Source organism: Phaseolus vulgaris, chromosome 8 (assembly GCF_000499845.2).
Source record: "Phaseolus vulgaris cultivar G19833 chromosome 8, P. vulgaris v2.0, whole genome shotgun sequence".
Taxonomy (NCBI): domain Eukaryota; kingdom Viridiplantae; phylum Streptophyta; class Magnoliopsida; order Fabales; family Fabaceae; genus Phaseolus; species Phaseolus vulgaris.
Window position 1 is genome coordinate 61,633,607 of NC_023752.2, and position 20,350 is coordinate 61,653,956.

General features: G+C 29.5%; 2 protein-coding genes across 2 annotated transcripts; one reads left to right on the top strand and one right to left on the bottom strand.

The window, feature by feature from the left end:
- The first annotated feature begins 5,136 nt into the window (after positions 1-5,136).
- Positions 5,137-10,835, top strand: LOC137824208 (trigger factor-like protein TIG, Chloroplastic). The gene is made up of 13 exons (XM_068629735.1): positions 5,137-5,516; positions 6,187-6,270; positions 6,640-6,768; positions 7,370-7,458; positions 7,662-7,848; positions 8,219-8,309; positions 8,419-8,573; positions 9,028-9,120; positions 9,213-9,305; positions 9,682-9,762; positions 9,864-10,013; positions 10,229-10,324; positions 10,599-10,835. The coding sequence occupies exons 1-13, from the start codon at positions 5,217-5,219 to the stop codon at positions 10,674-10,676; spliced, it is 1,626 nt and encodes a 541-aa protein (XP_068485836.1). The 5' UTR covers positions 5,137-5,216; the 3' UTR covers positions 10,677-10,835.
- Positions 10,836-10,886: 51 nt separating this feature from the next.
- Positions 10,887-14,792, bottom strand: LOC137824209 (phosphatidate cytidylyltransferase 1-like). The gene is made up of 11 exons (XM_068629736.1): positions 14,643-14,792; positions 14,070-14,323; positions 13,815-13,966; positions 13,374-13,515; positions 12,764-12,920; positions 12,473-12,520; positions 12,306-12,392; positions 12,065-12,193; positions 11,921-11,977; positions 11,410-11,493; positions 10,887-11,216 (listed from the first exon to the last, which is right to left on the bottom strand). The coding sequence occupies exons 1-11, from the start codon at positions 14,718-14,720 to the stop codon at positions 11,136-11,138; spliced, it is 1,269 nt and encodes a 422-aa protein (XP_068485837.1). The 5' UTR covers positions 14,721-14,792; the 3' UTR covers positions 10,887-11,135.
- Positions 14,793-20,350: the final 5,558 nt, after the last annotated feature.

The window sequence follows — 20,350 nt, forward strand, 5'->3', positions numbered from 1 at the left end:
ATCTATGTTGTCTTTCTATTACATTCAGTCAGATTTATAGTTTATTAAGCCAGTTTACTCTCATTTATGTTAATCATTCGTACAAAATACAAATATACATTTGAGTCAATATTATCTATACTTTCCTTCCATTGTGTGGCTCGTGTTTTTTTCCCTGCAAACCACCAAAAAAATTCTCTACTAAAGATATAAAGTTAGTAATACCAACCCAAACAGTTTATTAGACCATATACTTAATTGGTTCATTCACTAAATATCACTCTTGTTCCGGCAAAATTCACAGTTTCTATGTTTCTTCTAACCAACAGCTCTATATGTTCAAATGCTATATTAAACAATAAACATTTATCATTTTATTTTCTTTTATAATAAATTATTAACTAGATCTTCTTCTGAGTTTTTTTTTTTTATCGTAAACTTTTACGTTTAAAATAATCCAAATAACATTTATCAACTCGAATAAATAAATAATTTCATTGAAGTTGGTAGGTCACATCGATAGAAATAATGTGTTTTACTTAAATATATTTTTAGTTTTCTTTTTAACATAATATTATTCATTTATCCTTCATTATTTCTTCATACACATAATTTTTTTTCATAGATGAATAAATTAAATAATTGAGACATTTTAGGAGTGTCTCAACCTTTTACATTAAAAAGTCCGTTACCAGAAAAATAAATATCATAAAGGAGCTCATCCCCTAACAACATCCCAACGAAAATACATATTTTGATAAAACCCCTATTATGCATATCACATAGTTTCTATGTTGTCTTTCTATTACATTCAGTCAGATTTATAGTTTATTAAGCCAGTTTACCCTCCTTTATGTTAATCAATCATTCGTACAAAATACAAATATACATTTGAGTCAATATTATCTATACTTTCCTTTCATCATGTGGCTCGTGTTTTCCTCACTGCATACCACCAAAAAAATTATCTACTAAAGATATAAAGTTAGTAATACCAGTCCAAACAGTTTATTAGACCATATACTTAATTGGTTCCTCACTAAATATTACTCTTGTTCCGGTTAAGCATTACCAAAAAAATATAACATTAGAAGTAATTATATGATGTTCAGAAATCACATGTTAAAAAAAAAAGTGTGGACAAAGTACACATATAAGAGTCCATTTTGTTTATACTTTCTAAGTCATTGTTTATAAAAGAACAAAAAGTAAAATTTTAAATCTAATGAGACAAATCTTCTTGCCCATATACATCTATTTATGATTAATACCATATGTTATAAATACATATATATTACACGTTATAATTATATAAATTGTATTTATAGAAACCAAAAGAAAAAGAAAAATAAACACAATCTCGAATTGTTTACCATGACAATACCATGTCATAGGAAGAGAAGTTAAATGACATCTATAAAAAAAAATCCTATACTCTTTTAATTAAAGGAATGTTTTCATAAACATTTGTTTCATAATTAAATTAAGTATATATATATATATATATATATTTAATATGTTGTATGCACACCATTAATAATTTTAGCTTGCATAAGAACTGTACCTATGTAATAAGCTGATTATAGCATTCGAAATTATCTACAGATTTTGTTCTATCTATAAATTCTAATTATATACAAACTTATATATAAGTAAATATATATGATTTTGGATAATTTACATTTCTTTTTCTTAAAGTTTTTAATAGTATTGATATTGTTATTTAAAAAATATTCATAATGTTTTAATAAATAAATTATTAACTATAATAATATTTAAAAAATAAGCATTTATCAATAAATATATTCATATTATTTTTCAACCCCTTTTGCCTAACAAAGGCTCTTACTTCACTTTGTTTTTCCTTTCATTTGAGGTGGGATTTTTCTTTTTTTCATTATTTTCTTTCCTTTTTCTGAAAGTATTGACTTTTATAGAAATTAAATACATTTCATTTCTTTTTATCTCACTTTGTTAAAAAAAATCTTTTAGCACCTCTTGTTCATTAAGTTCAGAAAATGTTGGTTGCTCGTGCCTTCTTTTGTTCTTTTGAACATGCTTCTTTTTTTTTTTTACTTTTTCTTAAGCCCAAAATTATCAGTGGATTATCGTGGGCCTGATTGACTTTAAATTTAACCCTTCAATATGGATATTTCTTTCTGCACCTCCATATTTTCTTGTGATACTTCAAACCGATTAAAAGATCAAAATATCCTTTATTAGTGGATTATTGTGGTGGGCCTGATTGACTTTAAATTTAACCCTTCAATATGGATCTTTCTTTCCGCACCTCCGTATTTTCTTGTGATACTTCATACCTTTTAAAAGATCAAAATATCCTTGACGTGGGCCTGATTGACTTTAAATTTAACCCTTCAATATGAATCTTTCTTTCCACACCTCCGTATTTTCTTGTGATACTTAATACCTTTTAAAAGATCAAAATATCTTTTATTAGTGGATTATTGTCGTGGGCCTGATTGACTTTAAATTTAACCCCACAATATATGGATGTTTCTTCCTACACCTCCATAGTTTTTTGGGGTTACCCCATACTTTTTAAAAGACTAAAAATATTCTTTATTTTATTTATACCTTTTTATTTCGGAATGAATGATTTACAAACTTTGTATTATAAAGTTTAAGATTAAAATACTTTACAGATTCTATATTAAAAAATATATATATATTATAGATTACAGAGTATTTTCAGATTTGAAAATACCTTTTGATTCTGTAAATCGAAATATATTTTTCAAAAAAAAGAATATTATGGATTGTATAACTTAGAAAATTATTTTCTTAAAAATATCTTCTAAATTATACAATTCAGAAAATATAAATAGAAAAAAATTTAAAATTATAGAATTCAAAGTGTAGTTTTTTAAGGATAAAATAGTGTTTGTCTAACCTATGGGGGTGATGAGAGAAGTTACGAAGGTGTAGGAAGAAAGAACCCTTCAATATTTACTTCCCTTAGCTTGATGGGCTTAATAAGTCCAAATACTATATTATTACATTTATTTTTCACACAAAAGCAGAAAAGTCTCTAATTTTCTATAATTTAAATAAACTCTACTATAAAAAAAATATTGATTTAAAACTTATTTATAATATTCTATATGCACTCATCAAATTCCAAACATTCCACTTTCAAACTTGTTACATAGTCACAAATCATAACTTTTTTCTTGGCATATTTCCTTTATTTGATTTTTATGTGGATGTGAATGTATAAAATAGAACAAAGTTATGTAAAACATTTTTATAAATGTAAAAAAATGACCCTTATTTTTTTTTAATACTTTTAAATGACTTGCCATGCTTGATATATAGATTTAGTGTTGTCAAAATTTAAATGCAGTGCATCACACTTATAAAAATATAATAAAATTAATATAAATTAAACAAAAATTATAAAAAGGAAATGAAACTAAAAAAAGTATTTTCTTTAACAAAGTGGCCTAAAAAGAAATGAAATGTACTGCTATAAAAGTAAGTATCTCAAAAAGAAAGATGAGAGAAAAGGAAAAAAAAAATATAGATAACAAAATGGATTGGCATCATGGTGAGGTGGATTAACTTTTTGAACTTTTTTATTTTTGATATTTTAAAAGAAGATTTTATTATTTTGAAATAAAAACTCGTAGTGATCAATATTTTTTATATAACTTTATTTACATTAATTTATTTATACATCATTTGATTCATTGATATATTGTTGATATTTACTTTATTTTGTTAGGTATTAAACCTTTTTCATCAAGCAATAACAATTATTATAACTAAGTAAACAGGTCTAAGACAAAATAATTACAAAAATATTACAAAAATTAAAAAATATAGACTAGCCCACCAATTCGTCCTGTGATATAGTCCGTTACTATTTTAAGCCCATGCAACCTTAACAGACCAGTTTGCACCTTCTCCTTTTAATGGACATTAATGGACAAACAACGAATTGGGCCAAAAGAGGCCAAATTTCTCATTTTGTCACTCTTAAGATATAAATACTTATGGGCTTCTTCTTTCTGCACCCCTATGTTTTTCTTCCTGCACCCCTACAATTTTGTAAATCCCAAAACTGACCTTCACCTTTTATTTAAAAAAACTAGAGTTTTCTAGGTTACCAGATTCATCAATCCGGGAGTGTGCTACGGATTCATCAATCTGGGAGTGTGCTATGGATTCATCAATCCGGAAGTGATTCGTGTTCTTTTTCAAATAAATGGGTGTTTCGAAAGCAACTTGTTGATTTCCGGATTGCTGAATCTGGAAGTCTAATTTTAGTTACGGATTGATGGATCCGGAAGATTACTGGATTCACCAATCCGGAAGATTACCGGATTCATCAATCTGGAAGATTAACGGATTCACCAATCCGGAATGCAAAAAAATAAATGTGGATTTCTTATTCCGTAAAATTACCGAATTGCATTGTCCAGAAGAAGAAAAATTAGTGTGAGTCTTATGTGTATTTTGGAATTTTTAAAAAATAATAGGGATATTTTTGTCTTTGCATTACATTGTGGGGGTGCAGGAAGAAAAACGTAGGGGTGCAGGAAGAAACTGCCATACTTATGTTGTAAAAATCAAAACTTTTAATATGTTGGAGATGAAAATCCACTAACATAAATTGGTTGTTTTGTTATATTTTAAATTTTATAAAAAAATAATAAAAATAAATTATTTCCTGTTTCTTTATAAATGATTAAACCAAATGACTAAAATATTTGTTTTTTTTAAACATAATAACACTATGATGTATAATTAAGGATGATACACATTTATAACAAAACATTTCACTAATTAAAAGAATTAGATTATCTTTTTAAATACATCTATCATAATCAATTATATATCTTAAATTATAGTTTTTATTAGTAGTTCTACTCTCTTTTTAATTTAACCAAATTAAGAGTAATCAATTTACTTTATATTTCATGATTCCTCTTCCATGTAATATAAAACACAACAGTACACTAATTAATTTATTGTGTTAAACATTATAACACAATACTTCATTAAACAGTGTAACACAATGTATACAACTTTTTAACCTCTTCCAAATAAAATACATTCACATGATTTTGATACATACTATAATGTAAATTGTTCACCAGAATAATACATATACTTTGTTTGAAAATAAATATTAAAGTAAAATATAAATATTCAACAGACATTATCTTTATTTTATCTAAACAACAGTGTCTCTCTGCAAAGTAAGAGAGGCCATGGAACTCTGCACAAGAACCTTCACAAGTTTTCTTCTTTCCAACTCTTTTTTCTCTTCAAACCCTCCTCTTCTCCCTGCTAATGCCAAAGCTACGGTCTTCAAATTCAATTCCCTAAAATTGTCATCCTTTTCGCCTCATATTCATCTCTTTCAACCTTTTCACTCCCCTCACACTTCTTTTTCTTCCCCCTTCACAGTCTCAGCTGCTTCTTCCTCTTCCTCAGTTGCAGTTGGCACAGAACAGGACCGTCTTCCGGCAGAACTGAATGTCACAGAAACAGAGCAGCTCAATTCCACTGTATGATCATTTTTTTTTTCATTCTTTTGTTGCATCCTTTAAAGTGGGTAGATTTCTCATGTCCATGTTCATGAGTTTTATTATAAGCTTTATTTGGATGTTGCTTAGATGTTCAATTCAACAAGCAGCATGTGAGTCAGAATTTGTCATTTGTTATATAATTTATAATGGGTAATAGTAATTGTGAAATCTGTGTAAGGTGTAAGCATAATTAAGGCTTTTTTGAAGAAAGATAAAATTAAGGTGTTATTGGTTTATTTTATTTTCTTTTTTTCCATTTACGTTAATGTATTCTGTATTAACCTCGTGAGATGTCTAATGTGTGTGTATGTATATATATATATATATATATATATATATATATATATAATTTAAGAAATATAGTCAAACTAGAGTGTTTATTCAATGACTTGCACAGGAGGGTATGTGGGGAGTGTGCAAGTCAAAGTGAATTTGGATCCTCTCAAGTTATTTGATAACAACATTAAAATACAATTAATAGTTTGTGTGTATTTTTCTCTTCAACATTACCATATTTTGTTACATAAAGAGGAGAGGGTGTAGATTTGATTCTATATTTATGGAAGCATCATTAATCAATTGCAAACGAAAGCCTTAATATAGATTCATATCACTGAACATTTACTTCTGCATCTCTTTCCCTTTGCAGGTTAAATTGCATGTGGAGGTGCCACCATTGGTATGTGAGGATTGTTACAAAAGGGTCATAGCAGAGTTTATGAAGCAAGCAAAGGTGATATTGGGTTACATAGTTATTCAATACAATGTTATTATCATATTCTGGCTCAAAGAAGACAATTACAGCAAATTATTGTAGTCTGCAAATACAGTGCTCTTTATTTTTGTGTCAAAGGGGATTTTCAGTTTATAAGTTCTAATTTCTAAATATATTATTACTATAATCTCTCCTGTCTCTGTATTGTTTTTCATTGGAAATTTATGGTTACTAAACTTCACAATCTTAAGGCATGGACTCTGTCCTATCATATAATAATTTACTGAATCGTCATACATAAGTACTTTGCTTGAGATTGTCATGGATCCAAGTTTCAGAGGACCACATGTTGTCTTATGAGCTAATTTAGCATGGTTTTAAATACAGGTTCCTGGATTTCGCCCTGGAAAGAAAGTTCCAGAAGACATTCTTATTAGTTATGTTGGGAGACAAAATGTCCACAAGGCTACTATTGAATCTATATTAAGAAGGACAATTTCACATGCTATGACATCGGTATGTTGTGATACAGTCTCTATTTTACTATGTTTTATATCCTTACTTTTTCTCTTCGTATTACTCTATTAGACTGTTTTGGATTCATTGTGTTTTACTTGTAATTATATCTTCGAGAGATTCTTGTTCCTGGGAAACTTGTGCGATACACCGCAGATAAGTCCTTACGGACAATGATCGCCCATGTCTCAAGAAATCAACATTGTTCGTGTTTTCAAACTTTATTTACTACAATTATATCTGTTATTAATACCAATTCTGTGTCATAACTACAGAGCAGTCACATCCATCACAAACATTATAAAATCTTCACACTTGAAAGACAAGCTTATCAGTTCATGCACATTGCACGAGCACAAACTGATCATTGACCTTTCCTCATTACCCTGTTTATTTAATAGTGCTGTCTAATAGTACATTTATTTAAACTCTCCCAACAAAATTGCCTTTGATCTGAGGACTTGATACTGATAAACAGATTAAAAAATTTCTTAGTTTCCTGTTCTTTTTGTTCGAAGATATTACTGAATAAAGTAGATCATTAGATAAAGTATTATTCTGATCTTACACTTAAGCATTTGATAATTAATTTTGTTTATAGGTTACAGGGAGGGCTTTGCAGGACTCAGTACGTATAGTTACCAAGTTTCCTGAGATGGAGAAGACATATTCTTCTCTTGGATCTCTTAGGTAATCTATAGGTTAAACTTTTTGAAATGTATTTACCATTAGACTTGTTATTTTCATTTCCCTTTGCTGCATCTGTAATACTAAAACTATCGTCTGTCATAATATAGAGAAAAGGAAGATTATCTTTAAGAAGGCTAATATTGTCAGCCAATGACTTCTACGGGCAATTATATTAATTATTCTCACTGATCTCACTTTTCCAGATATGATGTCCTTGTTGATATTGCACCAGAAATCAAATGGATTCCTGATGATAATGCATACAAAAATTTAAAGATTGTTGTTGAGATAGATAGTGATATAGATGCTAAAATAACATCTGAACAAGAATTTAAAAGGCGTTACAAGTCCATTGGTGCACTGAAAGTAGTTGCTGACAGAGGGCTACAGGTGACTAAATTTAATTTATTCCATTCTGCTACTATTTATTTTTGCTTCTTAAAATGATTGTTTACTAGAAATGCTATTTATTTGGAACTTGTATGAATCATTTTATTCATAAAACTTAACAAACTATAGAGATTTCACATGCGTGTTTTATATTTAGTCACAATTGATACCATGAAAGATGTTAACTGATTATTTTCATGCTAATTTTTTATCTTTACTATGTCAGACTAACAAATAACTGTTATAAGACATTGTTTCCTTTGTTATCTATTTACTATTATCTTAATAATTAATATTTGTATGAATTGATATTGACTAGTCTATCCAAAACTAGCTGGCTGCAACAAAATATTTCTTTTGCTGTTCACAGGTTGGTGATGTTGCTCTCCTTGACATCTCAGCAACAACCATTGATCAAGACGAATCAAATGTTAAAAATATTCCTTCTGCTGAAAGTAAAGGTCTGGTGTTGTGCTTGAAGAATGATAACGAACTGATAAGTGATGGAAGTCTTTGCTTTTTGTAATAGATCATGTATATTTTTCCTCTAAACTTATATTAGTTATGCAGGCTTTAATTTTGATACAGAAGATGGGGACAAGGTATTACCAGGTTTCCTTGATTCAATAATTGGAATTCATCGTGGTGAATCAAAATCTTTTCCTCTTGTATTTCCTGAAACATGGACGCAAGAAAATCTTCGCGGTGTTCATGCTCAGTTTACTGTAAGTTTCTACGGCTGATTGGCCGTATATATTATATACTTTATGACACTTTTTCATCTCCAGCTGATTGCGAGTACCATCTTTTGTCTTTGCATTTACCTCCTAGAAAGAGGCTGAAATCAAGAAATGTAGTTTTACCTTTCTTGTTCAACTTGTGTAATTGTTGCCCCATCATACAGTAATCCATTGAGGCATGTTGGCTAAATGCAGTTGCTGCTTTCCATTTGAGGGTTTGTTTATCCCTCTGCCAAAATTCAACTATACTTCCTCTCAAAGGGATTCAAACTTTTCCTAAATATTGTACACAGTGCTCAACCCATTTTCATGGGTACACACATTTGTATCATGTACAAATGCATATTTGGTTTCTCATATTTTCTTGTAGCTTGCTTAAAAACTCCTTTGGCTGCATATACTGCTCATGTTTATTAAAAGTCTCTTTCATTCATAACAGGTTGAATGCAAAGAACTTTTTTATAGAGATTTGCCAGAACTGGATGATTCTATTGCTGATAAGCTTCTCCCTGGATGCAGCACAGTGGAGCAGGTGACCTTTTTACCCTTGCTTTGATTGTTAACTAAACTGAGGAATTATGTTGAGTTGAATTCAGAGTAAAGTTCTCCAGCATGAATTGTCAGGTCAAAGACTACTTGTTACAGAGATGCCTAGAGGTGGAGCAAACAGCTAGAGAACAAGCAACTGATAATGCTATCTTAGATCGGATTTCTAAGGTAATATTACATTAGATTGATTCTGTCTTATCTACTAGTTTATTAGCGTGTACCTTGCACCGTGTTTTCTATATGTGTGCATAATGAAGCACACTTGCATCTGACATGGATACACTAGAGTAATTATCATCATTATCACTATTTTTGTTAGAGATATATCCATTTTAGAATTTGGGTTAAAAAGTCCAACTCAGTTTCATAAAATTGGTTTGTGAAGTGAAATTCAAGCTTTATTGGCTCTATTGAAATTGTCTTTCTAGTTGATGTGGGATTAAACACCACCATTGAGATTGCAACTAGAAAAGATTAGGACTGTATTTAATTTATCTAAACCATTATCAACAAGTTGATAAAAGATCTGTGTTGTCATTTTCAGATGGTAGAGGTTGATATACCTCAATCCTTGTTCGAGGAACAAGGTAGGCAGCTTTATGGAGCCAACCTATTAGAAATACAGGTATTGATTGCAAGATGCATCATTTTCAGGCCAATCAGGCATTTAAATTTTTTTACATTTTTATTCACAATTTAGTGAAAAAACACTCTGATCTTTGTCAGGCAAAAATGAAACTAAATGAGCAACAGCTGGCATCTCTCTCAAGTCCAAAGGCTGTGAACCAATATCTTGAGCATCAGAAGGAAAATATAACAAATTTGATAAAACAGAATCTGGCAGTGGGTGATATATATAGGCGTGAAAATCTGCAGGTAGCATGTTTGATTAAGATGTGTCCGTTATATATATTTGCTCAGGTCATGCTGACAACAAATTTTTTTCCCTTGTCAAGAGATGGAACAAGTGTACCAATTCTATGTGATTGAGAAAAACATTTGCTTTGCATATCAGTTGTTTTATAATTAAGCTGTCTAGTATATCGATCACTTTTGCTACAAAATGATTTGTATTTTTGTATGTTTTGTAGTTTGCTACCGAGGACCTTGTCAAAGAGGTTGAGAATTCCATTGCTGAATTCAAACGTCAAAATCAAGAATATGATGAGGAACGGGTGAAGGATCAGGTTTGCACCATACTTCCATGTTTGTTTATTGTTTTGGCTGCTTCATCGTTTCATATATATACAGAACTACAAATATCTTGAACCGTTTTCAAATGGTCCATGTAGGGATAGCATTTCATACTGCATACCATTTTGATTAACTAAATTATATACAATGTCTTGACAATTGTAGGATAGGTTGCATTTTCAAAAGAGAAAAAATTATGCTTTGGGCCAAACTCTCTTTCCTAATTTAACAGATTGATTGATATGATCTTTTTGATCTTTCCTGAAGGTTCAAGAAATACTAGAAGGAGCTAAAGTGCTTGAATGGTTGAGAGAACATGCAGAGATTCAATATATAACTAGATGAGAGATGAGCACTAGCCAAAAAAAAAAACAGGAAAATGAAATTGCAGGTTCATTTGAAAGAATTTTGTTTCAGCGGATGTATGTTGTGAGAAAAAAAAACTATTCTTGATTGAATTTTGAAGAAAATTAAGAATAGAAAAATGTATTACATGTTTGTAAATTGAGACTTTTACAGTGAATTAAAAATAGATAGCACTAACAAAAAACAGTATTGAAAAACACCAATATATTTCTCATTAAAAATCCAATTTAAATGTCAATGTTAAGCCCTAAATGGAAAAGAAGGAATGTATTGTCACATGCAAGAATCCCTACACTCTGTACTTAATATAGTTCAGCAGTTAACAAAAAGGTCTAAAAAAAATTATTTACTAATCTACACCACTTGTTCCAACAGGGTCTTAATCTACAGATATAACACCAATTGAAGCATGCTTTTATTAAGTGTGTAGTGAACTTGTCATAAACGCCTTTCTTGCAACATCTGCCCAAGTTTTGAGTAGAGAGCTAGCTGCTCCTCTGAACCAAGGTTCCTCATTATCTGCATAGATAAAACATTGCATATGAATTTACAACAAAACACTATGATGTTACACTTATGGGCAATGATCACAGCCAAATGTAATCTGTTTTTGACTTAGATGTGTGCAACATTGTAACGGAAATGAAACAGCACCCTCTAATTTTCACATGATTGAAAATTAACCAATAAAATGCTTAAACCAGAGACGCACCTGGTCCAAAAGCATTTCTACTGAATAGTCTTGGCCAGCAACAAATGATTGATGGTAAATGTAGACAAAAACAGCCATTACCATCTGAAAAGGATGCATAACGCAGTTTAAAACACAACATTCACAACAACTGCCGAAATATTTGTGTCTTTACTTTATTGCATGTCAGAAAGTAGTACATAGTTTATGGTAAAATTGAAAGTGCTTTAAATGGTTAAGTGATAAGCATTACAAGCATATATAAAGACCACATATAATTTTATTAGCAATGAATTAATTGCACTATGAAAAGTCAAGATTATGGAATATCCTAGCTCATCCATAAGAAAAGGGTAGAAATAAAATATAAGAAAATACTCCCAAATACTTAAAGCATGAACTTAACAATCATAGCAGTTACTCACTGTAATTCTATAAAAAAAAACTGAATACTATCTTGAATTAAGTAATAGCCTATTCAGATATATGCTAAGGATTGTTATAGTGTACAATTATCAATCTCAGAGCAAACCTGGCAGTCCATTCTGTCTGTAAATCCACCATGTCCTGGTATACTGTCACCAAAGTCCTGTAATCAATGAAAGATATCAATGGTGTTACAATGTTTGGGAGTTTCAAACAAAATAAATCTCTAGGATAAAGAGCAAAAACAGACTTTGATTTTAAAAGCTCTTTTGAAACCACTGGCAAAAAAACCTCCAAATGGCGCTATGATTGACGCAAATAGTCCCATCCACAAGGCATGCCACTGTACTGGCAAAACTGCTATCTCTTTCCAAGGAAGCTACAAAATGTTGCAAAATGAAAAGCTCAGTCTTTAAAACTCTTAATTTTATGGAGAATAATACGTGATGTGTGTAGTTATGGAGAAACTGCTAAATCTCAAGAAGTCTTACCGAATGAGAAATCAGTCCAGGCAATGGAATGTACTCTGGCTTAAAAATCGGGTCAGTGTCACACTGAAGCCAACCAGTTGATAAATCCTGAATTTATTTCACCATCATTAGGAAGGAACAACATTGATATTTCCTCCAAGATGATTGCACTCAATCAAGATTGTTACCTTCCTTGGACATGTTAACCACTGGAAGCGACCCAAGAAGTATGCAAACTGCACAAACACAGGTGACATCATCATGTAAATCAATTACACTGAAAAGTATCATTGAATCAAAATAAAGAGGAGGTTGTGAATCAAACACATGATCTAGTAGAGTACAGTTATAAATAAAATGTGAATTTTAAAAAGTTTTCTGGGATGGTAGTTGGTTAGCATCTCTCCTGAATGAGTTCAGTTGTTAAGGACAAAAGGAATGAACTAAAGAAAAGCAGGATGTTACTAACTGATGCTTACTGTAAACGCAGCAATCATGGTGGCAACAGATGCTCCAATGAAACCTTCCCATGTTTTCTTTGGAGAAAGCTTGATCAGAGGTGTTCTCCCAAAATAGAAACCGAAGAAATATGCTCCAACATCATTCATAGCAATTAGGGATGCAGGGAAAATAAACCTTTCATAATAATTTAACAAGTTAGATTCTAAAAAAAAATTGAAGTATGTAAAACACAGTGGTTAGCAATACCAGATGAGCTACTGATATTATAATCTTTTTGAATTTCTATTGAATGGAGAAAAAGCATGGATGGTGCTTTAGTAGAAAAGTGAAACTCTTTAGGAGCAAACAGAGAAAACAAGAACTAGAGAAAGCTACCAGGGAAAAACAGGATGCATTTTATTAAATGAAATTGCTAGAAATTATTTCTTGTTGATTGATTTAATGTATCCTTTTTTGTAAGTAACTGTGGTCAACAATTTTCTGATAAATATAAAAGAAGCATATAATCATATTTGTAAAGATGTTTTAAGTAAGCTAAAGTTACATAAAATAGGAAATAATAAACTAAGAGAAGGAATTAAAAAATGTAGATTACATCATCAAGTAATTCAGCATAAGTCATATTACCAGAATATCCCTTCAAATATGTTGGCCACAGTGAATGCAGACTGGGTAAACACAACAATGAGTATCATATGTGTCCATGCATACTGCCCAAACTGATACTTGTAATATCTCTTCTTCAATGAAAGAATAAACCATACAAAACCTGAAATCACAGATGAAATGAACATACCATACAAAACAATACAAGAATGAAATATTTTATTTATATTACAGGGCAACAAACTTTTGAACCTGCAAAAGACTATATCAGATAGAAAAATTATGTTACTCAACAGGATTGATTCAGATTTATAAGAAATATGTCCAATAAAGACAGGACATATAGGTATGTTGCTTGAATATATATAATTATCTATGTGTGCTCTCTCTTACCAAAATTTGGTTGACAATAATTGAGATAGGATACATCAAGTTCCTATGAATAAATTTGGAAGCACTAACCTGCAATATATAAGAAGTAACATATAACCATCTGATACTTGATCAGATTGCTCACAAGCCTATACAAGAATTTGTCTGAGGTCACTGTATTCACAAGTTGTTGACTGAGGATACGGCCATATACGAAAAGCATTGCTGTGAAGAAAAAGTGCCTGGACATTGCATTGGGAATCTTATATTTGTAAAACACTAGATATTAAGCATTTCTGATATACACAATTATCATTTAGAAATTAGAACAGCACGCATGCTTACCAGTTCAAGAGCTTAAACTTAGGGAGACGTTTATCTTGAGTTGCTCTTGTAAGTAGATTGAAGAGCTCACTGGCCATAAATATTTGGATAACAACAACCATGGCCCAGATGTAAAGATGACCTAAGTAAATGATTAGTGAGACACTAGCTAACATCCACAGAGATGAGCATGCACGAATCCACATTGATCTGTATTTATATTTATCATCCACCAGTAAAAAGTTTCCATTTGATTTGTTTATCTCTGCAGGAATCTAGCATAAAAAAGAAGCTAGCATAAGTTTCAAATTCTCCCAAATGAAACAAGTTAAATGGAAGTCCGTATTCAATCATTACTTCATCAACTACACCTAGATGTATCTTATACATATTTCTGCACAAGTTAAAGGGAAGTTCATACTCAACAATTATTTCATCAACTACACGAATCAAATGTTCTCTAAATTGATAATTTTGTGTTTTCTAAATTGACAGAATCTAGATAACAGGTCTTTCAGCAGCATAACTTCGCATTAAAACTTGAAATAAATGTTTCCTCAATCACAAGCAGACATGTTAATTCACTACACCAACCTCATTTGAGCGTCTCCTTAGCCGAAAACTTGGCGTTCTTGGCGAATTACAGTTATGATCCATTTGTATATCTCTCATTGGCGAAGTGATTGTTCAAACACTTTTGGAGTGGTATACATGCACGGACTGAGACCTCCCCTGAGACATTAGATGGCAAAAAGTTGTAAAAGCAAATGCAGACATCCCTAATAGGAATCCTAGGAATGTATCAAAAGCTTGCATATTTCTATCCACAGCAAAAGGGATAGCCAAAAAGGTGCAAACAGATTCATTGGGATTAATAGTAATTAATAAGGAATGAAATTAGTTTAGTTTACACTAGGTACAAAATGATCTTGATGTATTTATGTGTTTCAATCGAATTTAACAATGTTACCTAGTAGAGTGAGCGTTGATTGAAGATGTTTTGGAACAACATAAGCATGTGGGTAGCATGTAACTAAAGTTACACAAAAATAGATCATTGATTGTGACAGAGAGAAATGGCATAACAACTGAAACAATAAAATAATAGAAACTATAGAAGAAAAAGGAAAATGGAGGTGAAAATTAGGAGTACATACTTGGATTGAAGAGGTAGAAAATGAGAACTGGGAAAAATTGACGATGAGGATTGAGATGGTGGTGTTAGATGTGGATTTGCTGTGTTTCAGGGAAACGAGAATAACAGAAAGCATATCAGAAGTAGACATAGTAGGAGAGAGAACAAATTACGAGAGTTACGTAATGCTCCACATTCACCACTAATTAATCCAGGGTTACTTTATATTATACAAAAACACTAATAAATATATTAAAAAAAAACTATGATATAACTCTATTATTTAGAGAGTGAATATAGAAAGAAAAGTTAATTGTGAACTATTCATATGAATATATCAAGAATTAATTATAAGAATAAAAAAATGTTTTTATCTAAAATATACTTATTTTCCTTAAAATAAATATTGTATAAGAGTTATATGATAGTATATAAGTAAAGTTGTAATGAAGTGTTAAAAATAAATATCTTAATGTGAAGAATATGTTAATTTGAAGAAATATTTGGAGTGTAATTAGTGGGAACATTATTCCATTCCTGGGGCATAACAACAATGGTACAAGTGGCAAACCTAAGACTGGGACCACCATCACAGTATCTATGATGCGACCAAGTGAGAGAGTAGTAGGTATGATACGAGAGAGAACAATTTACAAACATTTCTGCTAATAAAACAGAATCAATTTAATCAGAGATTAAAATTTTTATAATATAGAGTTAGAGTTTATTGGATTTATCGTATCATTCTTTATTGAATTGTTATCGACTCACTCGTAATATATAATGTCTCACGTGAGTTGATAAACTCACAACAGATTTCTAACCAAGATATGGAAATCAAATAAAAAAGGAAAAAAAAACACGATGAAGATTAGAGTATTAATTGTTTTGACATGTTAGTTTTAATACTTTATAAGTAGGATTTGTCAAAGAGATTAGTAGGTCTGTATATCGAGATGGGAAGAAAATGGGTTTAGATTAATTTTTTATAAGGATTGAGGTATTTTTGAAATATTTTTAATTTATTGATTCGTTTTTGGATAAAAAAATTAGAGGATCAATTGTTAAGCTAATAAGATGTAATGTCTTATGTATAGAAGTAAAATTGTGAAAAAATAATGGATGATAGAAAGGCATGTGAGTGGCTTAGAAATGGTGGATGAAAATAGGGAAATTGTGAGATTATTGTTGATGCATTATACATATTCCCTGCGTAGGTCACATGTGGAAGTGGCCCAACCCACATGTGTCTTCCCTTGTTGCCATTTTCTGACGCAGCTGCATAACATAACGTGTGTTGGAAAAAATCTATGTGTCTATTTACCACCAACCATCATCTACTGCAATCTAAACAATTCAAGATAAGTACAAAATAACTAAGAGTGCCTTTTTAGTTTTCTTTCTTATCGTATAATTGCAATCTACTTTTTAAAATAAAATTTTTTATAATTAGTCATTATTATACCATTTCACATGTCAGCTATGTTGACTAATTATATAGAAGGACTATATCAAAATCCATATGTTAACAAAAACGATACATAGGTAGACTATATCTATTCATAAAGAATTCTAAAAACAGATTAGATGGTAGTCTATTATACCAATGAAAATATTTTTTATAAATAAATCTTAAATTAACCAACTTATCAACATACGTATTTTCTTCACGATAAATATGAGTAACTCTAAACCTGATTTTTTCATAATAATTAAGACAAGTATTTCATCGATTACGAAACATTCGAGAAATATTGGTCATAACAGTAAACGCAGTACAAAGCAAAACAGAATCACATTCCAGCCAGACATTAGTAAGTTCTATCTTTCAACTTATAAATAATTTGTGATTAAATTCCTATACTTTCAAAATGTTTATATATAATTGTTTATACATGCTTTTTCAAATAAATCCACAAAATTATGCACAATGACTAAATTATGATTTTTTTTTTTTAAATATGAAGACGTGCTTATTTTTTAAAAATAATATACGGTAGCAAAATAAGTTTATCAATTTGTCTTGTTAGTCACCCATTAGTCAAAACCCTTATTCAAACAAAGTATGAGTTTTCATATTATTACATGTTTGTTTGAGTAATGAATTGGCTTTAAACATGATTTTAGTTTAAATCCAAAATCACTAAATTGGTATTTCACTCACTTTAGTACATTACATTAGATTGGCACTATTGTGGTAAACTATCGAAAATATCGATCTAGTATAAAAATAAGTAAAAGACAAAAACCATTTTTTTTTAAATTAAGAACAAAATTAAAAGGAGGAATGTAAAGAGTAGTTTATAAAATAAAATCCTTAATATGGAGGGATCCCCGTGAGACCTTAAAGAGTGACACAACTTTTATACCTTTTTTGGTTCATATTTAAGTTATTGCCTAACCGACCATTACACATTCAGAGGTTGATGAAGCAAAAAGCTACTAATTTATTAGTCCTACTTTTTTCTAACTAATTGTTTTTATTTGCACCATTCATAAAATACTTAAAAACCTTACTTTCACATAATTATTTATGATTTAGTTTTTATTTATTTGTTTCTAATTATATAAAAGAGATTTAAACAACACTATCTGTAAATTGGTCTGAGTAGAAAAGAATATATGAAATTTTGAAAGAGTGAATTTGAAGTATTTTAAGAGAAAATGTGAAAAAATCTAAGTTATTTGGATTTTTTTTATCAGTAAAAGAAATAAATAAATAAATTATAAACCACTTAAGGTGATTCATAAAACACTTAAACCTTACTTTCACATCATTATCTATGATTTGAGTTTTTATTTATTTGTTTCCAATTATATAAAAGAGATTTAAAGAGAATTTGAAGTATTTAGAGAGAAAATGTGAAAAAATTTAAGTTATTTGAAAAAAAAATTATCAGCAAAAGAAATAAATAAATAAATATGAACCAGTTAAGGATGATCCAACTTATATACATACCAACTACCAACTGCTCTACTCAAAGGAAAGATCCAATAATCTTAGTAAAATCTATCAACTCAAAATCAAACAACGCAAACTAAAAACTAACAAAGACATTGGATCATAAACAAATAGGTCAACAGATTAAGAGATCAATCAAAAAAAGAAAAACAAACATAAGCAAAATTAGAATTAATCTAAAACTAAACATTTAATTGAGGCAAAGAAAATATTTTAGAATAATCAATTGTTCCGTCTTTAAAAATGTGTTTATTCTAGTGTCTTTAAATCTTACTAATAATTACAACTCAAACACTTTTTTCAGTGACATTTATATAATCTAAAATATTACACAAATTAAAATGTAAGAAATATAAATTTAAATAAGGAACCAAAATGGAATGTTAAATGTTGTCTCAAAATGTTGAAAATAAACATACAAAAAATCAAAGATTGATGAAGTATTGTTTTACATATGACCATTACGCATGCACGGATGAATCACTGCCTGATTTTTTATTTTTATATATATTTTGTTAGTTTGGTGATTTTACAATTGATTTTTCAGTAGTTAGCATTTTTCTTAAGAGTGTTTGAAACATTATAATATTATTTAAATAGAGGTGACGTGACACATTCTAATAACGTCAAGAAAAGGAAGAAATAATTCCCTTCTATCGAACATGGAGTAATCATAATAAAATTGGTTAATACACGATTAGTGCTTAATGAAATCACTGATTTTACAAAGGGTAGTGTATTTTTGCGGCCACATGCAGTACATGCAATCATAGGAACATAATATATGAGAACAAATAAATAAAAAAAAGATGAAACATAGTGCAGGAAGTGATGATATAATTATAATTATTGTAATAATGAATGGTTACGTAGAATGAGAATGGAAGGAAAGTGATGAAGAAATGAAAGTGTTGGAATTATGGACTAAATTAATAGAAAAATATTAAAGCAAAATGTTATTTTAACAACTATAAATAAAAAATAATAATAATTTTAATTTGAAATGAAAAGAATGATTGTCTTTTATTATTTTTTTTTTCTCTGTTACTTAAACAATCTCGTCGTGTTCTCTTTACTCATTTGTTATTTGTTTTCGTGAACTTCAGATTCGAATGGTGTTTGTAAAAGACATTCTGACATTCAAGTAAGATTTGATATTAAGATTTGGATGTCGGTTTTCGGTGTAATTAATAATAAATAATGACGTATCTAATTTTTAAAATTTGTATCTATTTATATGATTATTATAAATATTTTTGTTATTGAGTCAAATTAAAAATTTAAATTATAATTAAAAATGTATTAACTAATACTTCATCATATATTAATCTTGTTAATTTTTTTGAATGTGATAGTTTCGACCGAATGTTGAACTTTCAATTATTTGTACGACCCGACCAATACAATTATAAGTTAAAAAACATTAATTCACAATTTTGATGAAACCAATAAAATTTTAAAATGATTTTATTTTATAAAAAATGTTTTTCTTTTCAATATTAGAAAGAGAGTTGCTGGATTCGTGATGACACCTATCTCTGACTGCGACCTTTCCCTTTGCCCATGTCTGGGGTTTTCACATCTTCTGCTTTTTTTCTGTTTAATAATTATTCACATTTTTTCCAAAAAAGGACAACGTTCCCCATTTCTTACTACCAATATTACCCCTGCTCTTCACATTTATCACGGTATTGCCCTCCAAAAATTACCAACCTACTCCTCATGGGATTTACTCAGTCACATTACAATGAATTAGTTTTGTAAAAATAAATTAGACTAAAATTTATTTAATAATATAATATTAGGCTCTTTTAATAAATTTTGATAAATCTATTATATTATAATTGTTATCAAACTACTCACAATGAAAACAATATTTTTACTTTTAAAAATAATTTTGTAAAATAAATTAAATTTAAACTTAATTATTATTTACCAAAATAGTAGAAATAAACAAATAAAAATCTTAAAGAAATAAATATATTATTGATGATGCAAAAGTAGTGACAAGACCCGCCCACGTAGCCCACATACGGCTGTGTGACATGGCAATGATTGAGATTCGAGAAAAATATTTCTAACACTAACACTCACATTTTTCTTTTACATTTTATAACTCTTTTTAATGATAAAATATTATATTTAATTGATAAAAATAAAAATAAAAAATATTTTAAAATAAAATAATAATATATGTTTTCTTAA

Bases quoted from the DNA above. Each gene is read 5' to 3' on its own strand.
- LOC137824208 (XM_068629735.1), top strand. From the start codon at position 5,217: ATGGAACTCTGCACAAGAACCTTCACAAGTTTTCTTCTTTCCAACTCT. The intron at 7,459-7,661 runs GTAATCTATAGG...TCACTTTTCCAG, and splicing joins TCTTCTCTTGGATCTCTTAG to ATATGATGTCCTTGTTGATA. The intron at 10,325-10,598 runs GTTTGCACCATA...TCTTTCCTGAAG, and splicing joins AGGAACGGGTGAAGGATCAG to GTTCAAGAAATACTAGAAGG.
- LOC137824209 (XM_068629736.1), bottom strand. From the start codon at position 14,720: ATGAGAGATATACAAATGGATCATAACTGTAATTCGCCAAGAACGCCA. The intron at 12,393-12,472 runs GTAACAATCTTG...AAATAAATTCAG, and splicing joins GGTTAACATGTCCAAGGAAG to GATTTATCAACTGGTTGGCT. The intron at 11,978-12,064 runs GTCTGTTTTTGC...CATTGATTACAG, and splicing joins AAAGAGCTTTTAAAATCAAA to GACTTTGGTGACAGTATACC.